Here is an 18,323-nt window from a genome sequence, read left to right as displayed (position 1 = left end):
ATGGAGATAGCCCAGTGTTTAAGAACCTAAGATACTATGAGTTGCTCCTAAAATTAAGAGAGAAAAAAAAATGTTACTTTTAAAGTATTTTTGTCGAATATAAAATATTTCAATCACTAAATTAGACTTAAGTACTACTGCCAGTTCTTTTCTCTACGTAATTTTTTAAAAAATCATTTTGTAGCAAACTTAATCTTTAAGAAGTTTCATTTCTGGGTATTGGTGTTTGATTTTTATCTATACAGTAAATGACTGAATTATTATTGTCATTGGTTTATTGGCACTTTTTACTTTCTCAAAGCTACAGGAAAAGCAGTTGTAGAAGAAACTAGCAAATTAGCTGAGTGTATTGGGAAAACAAGAACTTTGTTAAGAAAAATTTTATCAGAAGGAGTTGATCACTGCATGGTGAAGCTAGATAACGACCCTCAAGGATACCTCAGCCAGCCCCTGAGTCTTCTAGAAGCTGTCCTTCAGGAGTGTCATAACACTTTCACTGCCTGCTTTCACTCTTTCTACCCGACCCCTGCGCTGCAGTGGGCTTGCCTTTGTGATCTACTGAACTGTTTGGATCAGGTAATTTAAGTTTATAAAATGCTAGTTGAAAATAAAATACATTGCTTAATATTCTGCAAGAAATTTAGTTCAGATGTTTTTATCTTATTAATTATTAATGATCAGTTAGAAATCTATTTGGTATGCATCACTTTTATAGCTAAGATGTAAAATTTTGTTTCATTCTCTCATATTATCTATTTGTTATAAAATTTCCAGCCATATTTATATAGCTGCTGACTTTTTCTTTCAGTCTATAGGTGAGCTTATTTGAGAGTGGGTAGGGGGCAGAATGTAGGGGCTCTGTCAGAACAAATGCAGCACCAAACAGCTCTGGATGTCTATAGCTGTAAGAACAGGAAAGAGGAAAATGAGCGAGAAACATGCTATCATTCACTCACTCATGAAGACGCCACATCCCAGAGCTTCAAAATACTTGCCACAAATGCTTGACAGAGCTATAAGTCAGAAAGAGACATTGACTCTGATTCAACAATCATGTTGCAGTAACTAACGATACAACTAGACAAGAAGATGAGGGGTATAGAAGATTTGAACAATGATTCAAACAATCTTGACCTTTAATATTTTACTGCTATTTTTATTGTGTGTTTGTATGCAGTCAAGTAGAGGAGCCAAAGAGGGTTGTTGGAGCTGAAGTTACAGGCATTTGGATGCTGAGAATAAAATATACATCCTCTGGGAAAACAGAAAGTGTTCTTAACTGCTGAGCTGAGCCATCTCTCCAAAATGTTAATTCTACTGACATTTATAAACTATGATATGAAACTAGAGAATGCATAGTTTTTCTAGTACACATAGAATATTCACTAAGATAAATCATGTACTTAATTAAATCTAGCAGAATTCTTTTTTTTTTTTTAAGTCTGTGAGAATCAGTTTATGGATAGCCGGTCTTTTTCCATCACATGGCTTCCTCCATGCCCCCAACATGTTTTCCCCTTACCTAAAGGGTAGGTTTTCCATCCCGTGACTCCCTACACCAACCCATATACATGGGTATACACCTTTATGTGTGTGTGTGGATGTACACCCATTTCTTACTTGCTTCACTGTAGACAGATGGACAGTAACATTTCTGCTTTTACACATTCCTTTTCTTCTACACTTTCTACACTTACTCAATGAAATTCTGCCATACCCCTGATAATGGTTTACATTCTAGAAATACAGTTTAAGAGAGATTTTTAGAAACAATGTAATTCAGATCATATATTTCATTGTTTGGCAAGGCAACCATGTAGAATTATGTACTGTCATGTTTTAAGTACAATTAAGCACAATCATGTACTGTACAGTCCATGTTGGACCACATGGATAATGGTGTCCTCATAAGACTGTAATGGAGCTGAGAAATTCCTACCACCCAGTGATCTTGCAGCCACCTTAACTTTGTTAGGTCACAGCTCAAAGAATTGCTCACATGTGTGAGATACTAATGGCAGGGTTCCCTGGTAAGGGAGCAGGGGATTCCTCTGGCATGAACTTAGTGGCTGGCTCTCTGATCACCTACCCCTGATGGGGGTGGGCGTTGCAACCTTACCAGGCCACAAAGGAAGACAAAGAAGCCAGTCCTGATGAGACCTGATAGGCTAGGGTCAGAGGGAAAGGGAGGAACCTATCCTATCATTGGACTGGGGGAGGGACATAAGAGGAGAAGAGTGAGGGAGGGTGGAATTGGGAGGAGACAAGGGGGGGGGAGAAACCTCGGCTGGGATACAAAGTGAATAAATTCTTATAAATAATAATAATTAATAAAATGCAAAAATATAATATAGCTAATATCAGCCAAAGCATGGTGTCTTATTATTTTATACTGTTCATAGTTGTATATGCTACATTTTTATGCTACTGGCAATACATTCGATTTGTTTATGCCAGTAGAATCTCAGACATGTGAGCAAATCTAGCAGAATTTAAAAGATTAAAATTGTGAAGTCAGGCCTGGAGAGACAATGGCTTCATAGTGAAAAACAGTGACAGCTCATTCACAGGACCTGGGTCCAATTCCCAGTACTCACATGAGTCCCAACTCCCAATTCCAGGGCCTCAGACATCTTCGTCTGGTCTTCTGAAGCTTTAAGCTCTCATGTGGTATGCAGTCGTACATGTAGGCAAAACACTCAGACATACTTTTTAAAAATGACTTTAAAGAGTCTAGTCTGTATAGCAACTTTTAGGCTAATCAGGGTTAACTAGCAAAACCTTATCTCAAAAATAAGGGTAAAAGGAGGATCTTAATTGCCTTATGACCATTAAAAAATAGAATTCATTATATATACTTAATCAGGAACAAGATTTCTAACACACATATTGTTATTCATAGAGTCTTTAAACATTTATAAAAAAAATAACATTTTTAACAAATTCCTTCAGAAAACATAAAAGATGACTGATAATATGCTCAATACCGAGAGATATGAGAATACTCAGAGATATGAGAATAAATAGTGGACAAATATCACAGACACAGGTATTCTTATAATACTGTTATACTCTAGTGGTATTCATTTTGAATTTCAGGATTAACATCTAGAAATCAGTAGACTTAATTGGGATGGGATATGTTTCAGAGGTGAGGTGCTTTCCTAGCATGAGTGAGAGTTCAGTTCCCAGCACTGACAGAGAGGAAAAAAGAGTTCATCATATTAACTAAATAGAGAAAACTAAATTATACTTTCAGTAGCTATTCAGTACATTTGACAGGGTTAGCATTTAGTCAGTGGTGAAAACTTGGCAAACAAGTATGGCGTGAAACATTTCCACCTGAAAAAGGATCTCTAAGAACAGTCGTAACTAATATCTTACTTAATGATAAAATAGTATTGCATGCCTTCCCAAGTTTGGAAACAATGTACTAAGTGTTGTAGAAGAACAGTCTATAGCTAACATCTTACAAAACAGAGAAGTCTCAAATGCTCCCCCAAGTTTGTGTATTCTCGCCACTTTTGCAACATTAGATCAGAATGATATATTGCTTTACTTTTATGCTTGACTAGTAGTACAACTGTTTGAAGAACTAAGTAATGTGTGCATAATTTTGTGAATGAGGAGCTCCTCAATTGATAACTTCAAAAATTCAGAAAAATTGTACAGCTGTACTGAGATTTATACAGAAAATGGTGTATGATAACATAATTTTGTGACCTTAGTAAAATGGTGTTACAGAAGTGCAATTTGTTTTGTTCATTTTTGTCAAAAGCAGTCTCAATACTTACAGAATGTGTTTTAGATAGGTTCTAATGGGAATCCTTTAACATCTCACATTGAAAATGACGCTAGGAAGAACTGGATATTGTAAAGATGCACATGTATAAAAACAGTTCTTTGCTATAGGATTCTTGAGTCTCCTTCCCCTCATCATTACTAGATAATAATTTAATTGTGTTTTAATGTATTGGTGTGGTATTATCCTATAGTAAAGCCACTTAAATGACTGAGTGATAGATACCCTTGTATATGTGAGGAAACCTGGTTTATGTTGATGCAGTATTTGAGGGTTACTTTTGTTCTTTCTTTATTTACTTTTGTTCTTAAAAGGATATCCAGGAAGCAAACTTTAAGACATCTAGTAGCCGGCTCCTTGCAGCTGTTATGTCAGCTCTGTGTCACACGTCTGTGAAGCTGACTTCTATCTTCCCTATTGCATATGATGGAGAAGTGTTGCTGCGATCGATTGTTAAGCAAGTCAGCACGGAGAACGACTCAACACTAGTTCATCGTTTTCCGCTTTTGGTGGGACATATGGAAAAGCTCAGCCAGGTACGTCAGTTTGGAATTCTCTTATAATGGAGAAGGAAAACAACAGTTAAGTGGAGACGTGTAGGTTGGTGGCTAGTCTTCCTTATTGGTAACTGTCTGTACTTGATAAATGATTATCTATTTTATAAGAAGCTATTCTCTAACTGTCATGTTTATGTGAATGATAAGTGTCTTAGTTACTATTTTATTGCCATGACAAAGCACCATGACCAACACAACTTACAGAAGAAGCACTTACTTGGTGGCTTGCTTACAGTTTCAGGGGTTTAGTCAATGATCATCACGGCAGGGAGCATGGTGGCAAGCAGGCACTGGCACTGGAACAGTACTTGCTTAAATCCTGATTCAACCGCAGTAGGCAGAGAAAGACTGGTATTGGTGAGAGCTTTTCAAACCTCAAAGACCACTCCCAGTGACACGCCTCCTCCAACAAGGCCACACCCCCTCCAACAAAGCTACATCTCCTAATCTTGTCCAAATAGTTCCATGGGCTAGGACCCAAGCTTTCAAGCATGGGAGTCTGTGGGGGCCATTCTTATTCATAGCACCATGATGAGCAGTGTTAATTTGCATGACACCTCACCTCTAAAAAATGTGAGTATATAGTAAATACCTACATAATTATTTATTGTTGTATCATTTGAAAGTAAGTTACCGAGAGCATAAGCATTTTTTTTCTGTTCTAAAGTAGGGTTAGCAAATGGCACAGCACTTAAGCGCGCTTGCCACCAAGCACAACCAGGACCTACATGGTAGAAAGAGAGCCAGCCCTACTCACTGTCCTCTGCCTACCATGTGTGCTTTACACACACCTCGACATGCATGCATGCACAAATAAATGTATAAAATACTTAAGGAAATAAATAACGTTTATGAAAATGGGTTTATAAAATATTCTGTCATGTTAAAATAAACACTGTAAAAACAAAAGGCATAGTAAACATTATTTAGTAACTGCTTCTACATTTTTGGAAAGCACTGTAGAAAAAAAAATCAAAGACACATATCTTTGTAGGGTCCCATCACTGGAGAACTTCAGCCTTACTAGTAATTATTAATGAATGCCAGGGAACGAAGAGCCGAGATAATAATTTGTTCCTAGAAAATTAGAAGAAGTTAATTTTTTTTCTTTTAAATTTCAGTGCGGGTGAAATTATGAAAAAATACACTAACCTTATAGATGCTTTTTGCGATTTAAATTAGTCTAAATATCTCTTTTTCTCAAACTTTTAGCAATTGTGCACCTATTAACGTTAATTACGTTGTAGTGGGTAAAAAAATTTACAGCATTTGAATTGTCTACAAACTACGAGATATTTTTAGACGATAACTTTTCATTTCAACACTGCATGTTGTCAGTGTTTTCACAGGGAACTGTAAGAATATTCAGAAAACTAAAGCTTTGTGTGTATTTGCCAAAAGGAGGCTATAAGCCTTAATTAGACCTTTCAGTGTTCATTACTAAGCGAAATAGTATGTTAATGTGATAGAACTTGATTCAGCCATTCCAAATGCTAAACTTACATTTAACATCAAGGCGACTTTTTAAAACTTGTATGTATATATACAGAGTGGTGACTACATAAAATGTCTAGACAAAAGGCTACTTATTGAAAGAGAATACTGAGATAAAGTAACATGAGCAGTGAACTTAGGACTGTTCTAGTGCTTTTTTTAGGAATTACTATTAGAGTTGTATGTTTTAATACTAACATGTAGTGATTAATAATTAAATGTATTTAAATTAAAGTATTTTAAAATGGACTGGCTGCATTCTCTTCCTTAGTGCCCCTCCAGGGGAAAGTTGTAAATTTTTTTTAACATTCTTTATTAAAATTAAACCATATCATTTTTCCCCTTCCTTTCCTCCTGCACATTGTACATTTTAACATTTTGCATAGAATATGATTAACCATGCCCATACATACATTTAGAACATATATTTAGAACATTTCAAATATTTAAATATTTTAAACAGTGGCTTTTCATTTCTGGTCATGTTCGTTTTTCCAGTATAACTTTTTTATTTTAATTTTTATCTTTTTATATTAATTACAGTTTATTCACTTTGTATCCCAGGTATAGTCCCCTCCCTCAGTCCCTTCCAATCCTGCATTCCCTCCCTCATCTCCTCTCATGCCCCTCCCCAAGTTCGCTGATAGGGGAGGTCATCCTCCCCTTCCATCCGACCCTAGTCTTATCAGGTCTCATCAGGACTGGATGCATTGTCTTCCTCTGTGGCCTGGTAAGGCTGCTCCCCACTCAGGGCGAGGTGATAAAAGAGCCAGTCACTGAGTTTATGTCAAAGACAGTCCCTGTTCCCCATACTAGGGTACACACTTGGACACTGAGCTGCCATGGGCTACATCTGTGCAAGGATTCTAGGTTATCTCCATGCATGGTACTTGGTTGGAGCATGAGTCTCTGAGAAGACCCCTGTGTTCAAATTTTCTGGTTCTGTTGCCCTCCTTGTGGAGTTCCTGTCCCCTCCAGGTCTTTCTATCTCCCCCTTCTTTCATAAGATTCCCTGCACTCTGCCCAAAGTTTGGTTATGAGCCTCAGCGTCTGCTTTGATACTCTGCTAGGTAGAGTCTTTCAGAGGTATTCTGTGGTAGGCTCCTATCCTGTTTCCTGTTTTCTCCCTCTTCCAATGTCTATCCTGTTTGCCTTTCTGAGTGAGTATTGATCATCTTATCCAGGGTTGTCCTCCTTCCTTAGCTTCTCTAGGTGTATAAATTTTAGTATGTTTAGCCTATATGTCTAAAAGTGTTAAATTCTCCTTTTTCTCCTATAATTTAAGTTAGCTGGAACTTGCATCATCCTGCCTTAGTTTTCCATGTACTTTTCTGCTGCAGGCATTTTGTAATGGAAGCACCACAAGATTCTTGGTTATAAAGAAATATTACTGATTGAGTGTTTTTTCAAAGCAGACTTTCTGGGAAAGTGAAATTTCTGGAGAGTGGAAAGATGAAAGGCATAAAATAATTTGAGTTTTAAATTAAACGTGGATTATTCTAATCCCCAAAAATCGGTAAATCAGAAAGTAAGCAAAATATTATAGTAATTGTGCTCAGATGTTACTAGATGAAGTAAAATATGAAAAAATCGTTAAGTCATTTTTATGGATAGCATTAAGATTATACTTTAGGTAGGAAGTAAATAGTGAGTCGTGTTAATGACAGTTTTAACAGAAAAATTATGTAATTTCTGAATGGATTATTTATTTACATATTTGATTTGAGAAGAAGATTATTTAGCCTCTAGGACTCTGTTTACTCAGACTGTATTTTTCATGAATATTTTTATGGATAAAGCAGTAAGGAATATAATTATTATAAAAGAACTTATCCAGGGACTAAGAATATGGTTTCAAAAATTGAGTCGTAGCAAATAATACCCCTGATTTAGGAAAACTGAGGCTGAATGAAAGAATTACAACTAGATACCAAATTATATGATTTACTAGTCTTGGGTGAAACTGAGAGATTGATTGGTTAATGTGACTTCCTAATGAAATTAAATGCTAATTACTGTGTTCACAGTTGATTATAATACAGGAGAGTGAGATAAAGGACAGAACTTTGTATTAGCTATGATGTGAATTAATAATCTTTTAAGCATTTTCTGGGAAATTTTCTTTTTTTGGATTTTAATGAAATTTTAATTTTTTAGAACTTGAAAATCCTAATTTCATGAATGGAGTTTTCTACTGGTATAGATTGGGATTTGTTCTCCCCCCCCCCGCCCCAGAAATTGAATATAATAGTAGTTGTTAAAGGAGTAGCTCTGTAGGAATTAAATAAATTCACGAGACATTTTTATAGACTTAAGTTCTACTGAAGTCTTAGCTTTTAAAAAATAATTTTAAACAAGATAAAAACTGTATCCATCATGTAGATAGTTTTTAAACTGTCATATGGTTAAAAAAAAGAAAGTGTATGAAAATGTCACAAAGCTAATAAAAACATCTTATAATTACGAGTCAAAAAGAAAGAATTCAGGTCTAGATTTTTAGGTATCTTCTGGGAAGAATTTTACACAGACAACTCTCATGGGGGACCACAAGCCAAAGCTTTGCCCTCTCTCTCCTTATGTGTCCTGTTGTAGAGTGAAGAGAACATCTCGGGGATGACAAGCTTCCGGGAAGTGCTGGAGAAGATGCTGGTCATTGTTGTGCTTCCAGTGAGAAACAGCCTTCGGAGAGAAAATGAGCTATTCTCCTCCCACCTGGTCTCCAACACCTGTGGACTACTGGCCAGTATTGTCAGTGAGCTGACAGCATCAGCCCTAGGGTCTGAGGTAAGGAGCTATATTTCAAACCTGGATAAATAAGTTCATGTTTTTGTAGAATGGTAAGCCTGTGTCTTTAAGAGAGTAGTCACTGTAGGTAGCCAGATCTCATAGCCTTAAAGAGGTCAGAAGACAGGCCAACAATTCTGTGTGGGACAGTTAGGACAGGTTGTGTTAGGGCTTTATCACCACTAATTTTTAGTCCTTCTCAGTACTCCTTAAAACACACACACATACTCTCTCTCTTTCTCTCTGACAGACACAGAAGATGCTCCTCTGGGCTCCCCCAGTCACCTTCTCCCATCATCTATGGTAGCTTTCTCTTTTATTTAGTCATCCTAATCAAGTTCCTTTCCAGATTTTAAAGGGAAGCTCCTTTCCCCCTTTAAAGCCTCATCATATTGTCTCTGGCATGATACACCTTCTTTTTAATGTTCATCCACCTCAAGGCCTGATCATGGCTCCCAGGGTCACAATGCCCTTTGCATTAATAAAACTTACCTCTGATGGTCATTTCATGTTAGTTTCTTCCCCAAACAAGTCTCATTCTCTTATCTTTAACAGAATCATTCACTATAATATATGCCTATAGTCCCATCACTTGATAAGAAGTAAGTTGAAGCTAGTTCGAATTAATTAAAATAAAATATAATAAAATAAAGAACAGTAACAACAGACATAGAAACTAATTTCCAGATCAGTCAGGAATATGTGTTTAGAAAAGAGAATTTTCTTGGGTAAAAAAAAAAAAAAAAATGAAATGCTGGAAAGATATCTCAGCAGGTAAGAGTGCTTGCTGTGTTAGCATGAAGGCCAGAGTTTAAAACCCCAGCACTACAGGGGCAGAGACAGGAGGGTCTTGGCTCTTTTTGCTGCCAGTCTAGTTCCAGTTTTAATGAGAAAGCCTGTCTCAAGTGAGTAAGTTAGAGAGTTAATAGACCAGCACAGCATATCCATACATACAAAATAATAGATTTTAAAAAAATATAATTTTTTTGCCTTCCTGTTCTTCTCTATCTACTCATTTTTACATTTTAGAACTAATTCTCACTCTCTCATACTTTGTCTGTTTGTACACGTGTACATGTGTGGTGCGTATGCACATGTTATACAGGTATAACTCACTGTATGTGTATAAGTGTAGAAGCCAGAGATTGATGTTAGGTGTCTTCTTCAGTCATCCTTGACAATATTTATTGAGACACAATCCCACACTGAATATGGAAACCAATCTATTGGTTAGACTGTTTGGCCAGAGAGCCCTGGGTCGCCATATGCCTGTGAATCTCCCACTGCTGGGTTACAAATGTGCTGCCTTTACACAGTTCTCCATATACTCCTAACTGGGCCGTTTCTCCACTCCAATCCCATCTTACCTTCCACATTATCCCACTCCACGAACAGTACCAGTTGTTCCATTGCTAAGTGATAAGTAATGATCAAAATTCATGCTGGCAATACTAAACACATGGTGTTTAAAGAACAAAAAGCTCCAAAGCTTTGCTCTGTCTGTAGTTATGTATATAGATGCATATGAAAACTGAGCAGAATCTCTGTCTCACTTATACATTTAGTTCTTGCAATTGTGGTAAGTTATGTATAAATTAAACTTTATCATTGTAACAAATCTTGTCTGTATTAGTTCAATGGTAGCAATCACACATCTTGTTCTGTAGCCATTATAACAAAACTTAAGTATCAAATATGTGTTTAATAAGGTCACCTTGAAACATACCTTACATTTTTTGAAGCATGATATTATTTTCCTCTTTCCACTGCCTTTCTTAACCATGGTTTATAACTCACCTGAATGTTTTAGCTGAATGTGATGCTTCTGTTTTTTGGTTTTCCCCACAAGAAGATTGTGGTTTGATTTTTAAAATGTTATCTTAATATGAAATACATCATTCAAATTACTGTTCAGTCTACATTATATATTTTGTTTCATTTGTTACTAGTTGTTACTCAGGCTAACAACTGCCAATGGAATTGTGTGTGTTGTTTACAGGTTGATGGACTTAATTCTCTTCACTCTGTAAAAGCCAGTGCTAACCGATTCACAAAAACAAGTCAGGGAAGAAGTTGGAATACTGGAAATGGGTCCCCTGATGCAATCTGTTTTGCAGTAGACAAACCTGGAATTGTTGTAGTTGGCTTCTCTGTCTATGGAGGAGGTGGTATCCATGAGTATGAATTAGAGGTGTTGGTTGATGATGTAAGTATCACTCTTACATCATTTTTCTTGCTGTGTGCTTATCAGAGTTTATCATTAACATAGGATGATGCTTCAGAAATTTAACAGATCGCCTGTGTGTAGACAACATTAAATCAGAATCAAAAGTTGTGTTTTACATGGTTGTTTGGAACATCTTGGCACACTTCTGCCTTATTTAGAAAGTGAAAAGATTTTAAATGTAATTGTAAACTAGAAAGTGCATAACTTAGCCTTTTATTCCAAGTCTTGTATAAATTTTTTTTTTTTTTGCTATTTTTATTTTTCACGGTCCTAATTTTGTCAAAGTGCTAATGGAAAATTCTTATTAACTAAATATAGTTGTTTATTGATTGATATAGCTGTATTTTTCTTTATTATCAAATTTATTTTAAGTGTTTGAATTTTTACAAAGAATCTTTAATATTAGACACAAACATGAAAATAAGTTTCTTGTAAATAGCGTCTGCTTCATTCTTTTGAGCAACTAATTTTAATTAACATTTACTTCATTAGGCTCGTTGTCCAGTCTTTCCATAAAGATGCTAAACTACTTCCAAGATATAAGATGATACTAGTCAATTTATGTTTTACTCTATTCTGGGAACAAGATTAAAGTAAATAGCTTAGAGTAGCAAAAGCTTTCTTGAGAATGTATAAAGATAATGACTAATGATTAATCATAGACTAATGATGCTGACTAATCCCAGTTTTAAATACATTTATTTGTGTATGTGAGTTTCTGTGCACACATGCATCCACATGCTAAGTTGCATATGTGGAGGTCACAGAGCAACTTGTGATAGCCAGTTTTCCCCAGCATGTTGGGGATCTCAGAGATCAAACTCAAACTGCCATGGCTTATTGACAAGCTTGTTTACCCTTTGAGTTGTCTTCACCAGCCCATGATTAATTTTTTTTATACAAGGCAACAAACTACCTATAGACAATAAAGAGTTATAATAAGAATTAGTCTTACAGTAAAGGTAAGCATCTTATAAATTTTGTTTTTATATCTTCCTAAGAGTGAACATGCAGGCGATTCCACTCATTCTCATAGATGGACATCTCTCGAATTAGTTAAAGGAACTTATACAACAGACGATTCACCCAGTGACATAGCTGAAATCAGACTGGACAAAGTTGTTCCTTTAAAGGTAATTTCAACCACTTTTTTTTTTTTTTAACTAAAAGGTGACGTTATATAGTTAAAAATAGTGAAGAGTAGGGCTTGAGAGATTGCACAGTGATTGTGTGTGCACTGCTCTTGCAGAGGACATAAGTTTGGATCTTAGCATCCATGTTAGGTGGCTCATAAGTACCAGTAACTTAAAGTTCAGGGTACCCAGCACCCTTTTTTGACCTCTTCAGGCACCTGCACTCACATGCCTATACTCCCACATAGATATGTATGCATATACATAATTTAAAAATAAACCCTTTAAAAGTATATTGAAAAGTAACCCATGAATTTTCATTAGCTATAACTTCTCCTAAATTATTAATCTATTGTTCTGCTTTAACTACTTATGTATATACCAACTACAACATAAGATTCTTGTAATTGTATTCTGTTGTGCTCTGTTTTTGCACATATCAAAGTCTGGTATACTAAGAAGAATTGTTAGGTTCTATAGTCAGACAACCTTAGATCAGGGTAAGACAGACTCAGCTTTTTAAGAGGATTAGTACAATGTAAGTAGGAAAGATACAGAGTAGTTTTTATTCAGCTTCAGTAAATGCTACATCGTTCTCCCTTGTGAGATCTCTTAAATCTAGAAAATCATCATTTTCCTGCTTTGAGCCTCTTCGGTTGGTGAGGAAGATCAATATCCACACTGTAGTGTTATACTGATTAGTGGCCACAGAGCACAAGCCTCTGTGTAGCAGAGTATTGAAAATGATCAAGTATTAGTCTCCGTCTTTCCAACCTATACTGCACTGAAAATGCTTTAAAGAAAGACAAACATGGTCTTAAGAATTAATATTAATGGGGGCCAGAGAGATGGCTCAGCAGTTAGGATTCGTTGCTCATCCAGAGGACCCAGGCTCAGTTCCCAGGGTCCATATGGTGGCTCTAACCATCCATAATTTCAGTTCAGTGGATCTGATGACCAGGGATGTACATGATGCTCATGCACGCATATATGTATGCAAAACACGTATGCACATAATTTAAAATAAATACAAAGAAAAGAGTATTTAGAAAATAAAATGCAAGCATTTGCAAAGTTAGATGGATTACATTACAGTAATTCTCAATGTTACGGTAACATTAAATTATACCTGAGGAACAAATATTATTTTGAAATAGAGCTTAAAGTATAAAGTAGACTCATCAGACACTTCATCAAAAATAGCTTTGATGGCTCTTACTCTCCTCTTGCTTTCTCTCTCTCTCACTCTTTCTTACCCTTCTCTCTTTCCTCTCTCTCATACTTTCTCTCTCTCTCTCTCTCTTTCTCTCTCTCTCTCTCTGTGCCCCATTCCCCTTTCTTTCTCTCTCCCCACCATGTCCTGTTCTCCCACTCCCTCCATACCCACTTAATAAACCTCTGGCATAGAAAAAAAAATAGCTTTGATGGTTAGAGAGATGCATCCGCAGTTAGGAGCGCTAATAGTCTTATAGAGGACTGGAGTTAGTTCTCACATGCACACACACAGAAAAGATAGATCTTAAAAACAAAAACCCCAAATAGTTTAGATATTGTCTTAGTCAGAGTTTCTATTGCTGTGATAAACACCTTGATTAAAACAGCTGAGGGGTGGGGTGGGGGAGGGAGTCTTACATTTCCACTTTGTAGTCCATCACGGAAGGAAGTCAGGGTAGAAGTTCAAACAGGGCAGAAACCTGGAGGCAGGAGCTGATGCAGAGGAAATGGAAGAGTGCTGCATATTGGCCTGCCCATCCATGGTTTGCTCAGCCAGGACCACCAGCCTGGGAATGGCCTCAGCCACAATAGACTTGACTCACACATCTGTCACTGAGAAAATGTCCTACAGGCATGCCTGCAGGCTGATCTTATAGATGCATTTTCTCAATTATGGTTCTCCCCTCTGACAAGACTACATAAAACTAGCCACCATAGATCTGGGGGGGGGAAAAAAAAGCCCAATCAGTTCATGTCAGAGGTCCTCTCTGTCAGGCTCCTGACCTATTCCCTCTTTTCGCCTTCTTCTGATGTCCATCCTCTTTGCCCTTCTTGATATGATTGAGCATTTTAGCAAGAGTCCTCCCTCTTGATTAGCTTGCTCTTTAATTACCTCTCCCTGAGGGGGAAGCAGCATTACCAGGCCACAGAAAAAGACAATGCAGCCACTCCTGATGAGACCTAATTGACTAGGATCAGAAGAAAGAAGACCTTCCCTATCAGTGGACTTGGGGAGGGGCATGCATGCAGAGGGTGGAGGAAGGGAGGGATTGGGATGGGAGGAGGGAGGGAACCACAGGAGGGATACAAAGTGAATAAAGTGTAATTAATAAAGAATTTTTTAAAAAGCCCAAAAACAAACCTTCTGGGTCATAAAGCATGAGTATCTGAATCTCTGTGTATCTCTGTTTTCTTCTGTCCATATTCTGGACAGTTTCACATGGATTTATTTTCCTGTGCTTATATGGATATTATTGTCTCTGAATAAATTTCACCCAAAATAAAAATGTAATTGACTTCACAGTTATGTTTTTTACATACTTAAAATTATCTTAAGAATTTATGCTCAGAAAAAAAATAGCTTATGTTAGTATTTTTAGAACTAATATGTTATGCATGTAATTAAACACAGGCACTGCTGTAGTTGTTGATGGGTGATGACTAGTCTCTTTGCTTTCTAACTGCTACAGCCAGCTGGGCAAGTTTAGCAACTGGTCCTCAACTCCTTCATCTCTCAAGTGAGATCATAGAAAGTATTTAGGACAGATTCTGTTATTTAAAAGGTAGTCAGTAAGTATTAGCTATTAGATTCATTGCAAAGTCATTTATGATATGACTTATAATGAACACAGTATATTTGAGTAAGTTTACTCTTAGAATTCTTTCTGTATTCTGCTTATGTTATGAACAGATAAACATGCTTTATATCTTTATCATGAAGGAAAATGTTAAGTATGCTGTGCGCTTGAGGAACTATGGAAGTCGTACAGCCAATGGAGATGGAGGAATGACCACTGTTCAGTGTCCTGATGGAGTGACCTTTACCTTCAGCACATGCAGCTTGAGCAGTAATGGCACAAACCAAACCAGAGGACAGATTCCCCAGATACTATACTATAGGTAGGTATGTTTATAGTTAGAATTAAATGTGCTAAAGTGGTGTGTAACATTTGCTATTATTTAAAATATGCCAAGTTGGTACTGTAACTACATCACACAGTTTATCTTCCTAGTACATACTTAGTCAAATTCCTGTGAAGAATCCTCATTTATAAATGTAAATTTGGTATTAACTATGAAGGTGAATGCAGTTAAGTTTTTGTTATTTTTTCAATATCACTAAAGTCTTTGTACTGAAATATATGTTGCTGATATTGAATTTTAATTTTTTGATTATTCACTGAAATACAAGTAGAATTTACTCATTTTTTAAATAATTATTTGAACCAAATGACCAAGCCAGGTGGTGGTTGCTCATGACTTTAACCCCAGCACTCAGAAGGCCGAGGCAGAAGCAGAGGCAGGCGAATCTGATTTCAAGGCCAGCCTGGTCTACAGAGTTCCAGGAGAGCCAAAGCTATTACACAGAGAAGCCCCATATCAAAAACAACAACAATAATAAAATAAGGAACCAACCTGACTAAGTTCAGGTAGTTGTATTACCTTGGTTCTTTTATTTAGCCTAACGAATAGTTTTACTAAGGAGGATGCTAGGGAAGAGGCTTAATCCTCATTTAAAAGGACAAGAAGGATAGATATCAGAAGTAGGAGAAGATAGGGAACAAGACCACAGGGACCTCTGAAAGACTCTACCCATCAGAGTATTGAAGCAGATGCTGAGGCTTATAACCAAACTTTGGGCAGAGTTCAGGGAATCTTATGGAAGAAGGGGGAGATAGAAAGATTTGGAGGGGACAGGAGGTCCACAAAGAGACCAACAGAGCCAAAAAATCTGGGCTCAGGGCATCCTGCAGTGACTGATGAATCAACCAAGGACCATGCATAGAGAGGACCTAGACCCCCTGCTCAGATGTAGCCCATGGACAGCTCAGTCTCCATGTGAGTTCCCTAATAAGGAAGCAGGGGCTGTCTCTGGCATGGACTTCCCTTGGTGTTCCCCTTGGTGAAGTATCCTAACTAGGCCACACAGAAAGAGGGTCCAGATAGTCCTAATGAGACTTGATAGGCTAAGGTCAGACAGTAGGGGAGGAGGACCTTCCCTATCAGTGGACTAGGGGAGGGATGTAAGAGGGAAGAGGGAGGGAGGAGGACTGGGAAGAGATGAGGGAGGAGGTGACAGTGAGCCTACAACTTGAATAAATTGTAATGAATAAAAAAAAAAAAAAAAGAAGAGTTTTAGATCTGAAACTCTTTTACGTGCACAGGTTAGCCTCTGGACAATACAATGGTGGGAGGAGTTTTTTCTTTGTTTTGTTTTGTTTTTGTAGTATTTTACTGAACTATTTGGTAGGAAAATGGTAGAAAAGAGAACATTATAATCTTTTGGAAAACAAACCTACATATGCATTTCTCATTGTGTCCGACTATTTGTGTAATAACATACCTATAGTCTTATATAGTCCTATAGTCTTAGTTACATTAACTACTTTTTCCTTCAATCAGTATCAGGTCACTAATGTTGCATATTTAGTGCTACCTGTCATTGCCTTGGCTAGTCACACAGCAGGCACTTTTCCTGTCCCTATTTCACAGAAGAGGAAGCCAAAGCATTGAGTGGTTAAACATCTTTTCCAAATCTCTTTTGTAGTGACTTGTGATAAATGGGTTTAGAGATAGGAGGTTAGGTTCCAGGTAACAAAACACCGTTAAATCTCTCTGTGGTTGGCTGATAGATGTTGTAGGCCTAATGTGTCAACAGTAGTCCCCAGTTGTAGCCAAACACCTTGCTGTTCTAGATCTCTTTTTCTTGTACCCTGCATCTAATTTGATAATTTATAAAATATTCTATATCTGACTTTTTCAATCATTTCTGTGATCAGACTACTGACCACAAATCCTTTTTCCTATAAAGTAATCATAGCCTCTCTATCAGCCTCTTCTTTCTCTGTTGCCTTTTACAGAAAGTTCTTGACAGCACAGAGTTAACTGATAAAAATGAGAAACCATACCCACTGTACCCTTACTCAGCTATCTCTTGACTCTTTTTATTTAATCACTTTATAGCCTGATTGAAGACCCTTACCTTCTCACCTTTCAGTTCCACACTCACATTCCTTTCTCCCCATTCCCCCTTCTCTTCTCTTCAGAGAAGAGCACCAATCCACCCTGGCATATCAAGTCTCAAAAGGACTAAGTGTTTCCTCTTCCACTGAGGCCAGAAAAGGCCAGCCCAGCTAGGGGAAGGAGATCCAAAGGCAGACAACAGAGTCAGAGACAACCCCTGTCCCATTGTTAGGGGACCCACATGTTGACCAAGCTGCACATCTGCTACACATGTGTAGGATACCTAGGTCCAGCCTATGCATGTTTATTGGTTGGTATTTCAGTCTCTGTGAGCCCCATGGCCCCAGGTTAGTTTACTCTGTAGGTCTTCTTGTGGTATCCTTGATTCCCTCGGCTGCCTCAATCCTTCCTATAACTCTTTCACTAGACTTTCCAAGCTCTACCTGTTGTTTGGCTGTGAGTCTCTGTGTCATCAGTTGCTGGGTGAAGCCTCTGAGAAGACAATCATGCTAGGCTCCTGTCTTCAAGCATAGCAGAGTATCATTTATATTGTCAGGGGTTGGCCCTCTTCCATTGGGTGGGTCTCAAATTGGACCAGTCATTGGTTGACCATTCCCTCAATCTCTGCTCCATCCTTATCCCTACACTTCTTATAGGCAGGATAAATTTTGGGTCTTAGGACTTGTGGGTGTCCCTCCTGGCTATGTGGGGTGGCCACTTCAGGCTCTTTATCCCCAGCTGCTAGGAGTGTCAGCTAAGGTCACCTCCATAAAATCTCAGGAGCCTCCCTTCTTCCTAGGGATGGCCCCTATTGATTTCCTTTCTCCTAGCCCTCTCTCACCCCAACTCTCTTCCCACATGATCCCCACTGTTGTTCTCCTCCCCACCCCCTCTCCTACCCAGCTACCTGAGTCCATCTACTTAATATGTCTATTTTATTTCTCCTATTGAGTGAAATTAAAATATCCTCCCTTGGGCACTCCTTGGTTACTTACCTTCTTTGGGTTTGTGGACTGTAGTATGGTTATCCTGTACTTCATGGCTAATACCCACTTAAAAGTGCATACATACCATGTGTGTTTTCCTGGGCCTGAATTATCTCACTCAGGATGATATTTTCTAGTTCAATCCATTTGACTGAAAATTTT

At 37.6% G+C, this 18,323-nt stretch overlaps 1 protein-coding gene across 8 annotated transcripts in view; it reads left to right on the top strand.

The window, feature by feature from the left end:
• The window catches only part of Mycbp2 (MYC binding protein 2), a 246,544-nt gene that overhangs the window by 117,654 nt on the left and 110,567 nt on the right, over positions 1-18,323 (top strand). For all 8 annotated transcript variants that reach the window (XM_055609971.1, XM_055609975.1, XM_055609972.1 and 5 more), the window contains 6 exons: positions 302-576; positions 4,117-4,338; positions 8,446-8,637; positions 10,637-10,843; positions 11,866-11,997; positions 14,933-15,111. In XM_055609971.1, the coding sequence (XP_055465946.1) occupies positions 302-576; positions 4,117-4,338; positions 8,446-8,637; positions 10,637-10,843; positions 11,866-11,997; positions 14,933-15,111 (1,207 nt within the window). The remainder of the gene's footprint in view (positions 1-301; positions 577-4,116; positions 4,339-8,445; positions 8,638-10,636; positions 10,844-11,865; positions 11,998-14,932; positions 15,112-18,323) is intronic.

This window comes from Psammomys obesus, unplaced genomic scaffold, assembly GCF_907164565.1.
Source record: "Psammomys obesus unplaced genomic scaffold, mPsaObe1.curated_primary_1811, whole genome shotgun sequence".
Lineage (NCBI taxonomy): Eukaryota > Metazoa > Chordata > Mammalia > Rodentia > Muridae > Psammomys > Psammomys obesus.
Note: the sequence above shows the minus strand (reverse complement) of the source record. Positions and strands in the feature narration are given on the sequence as shown.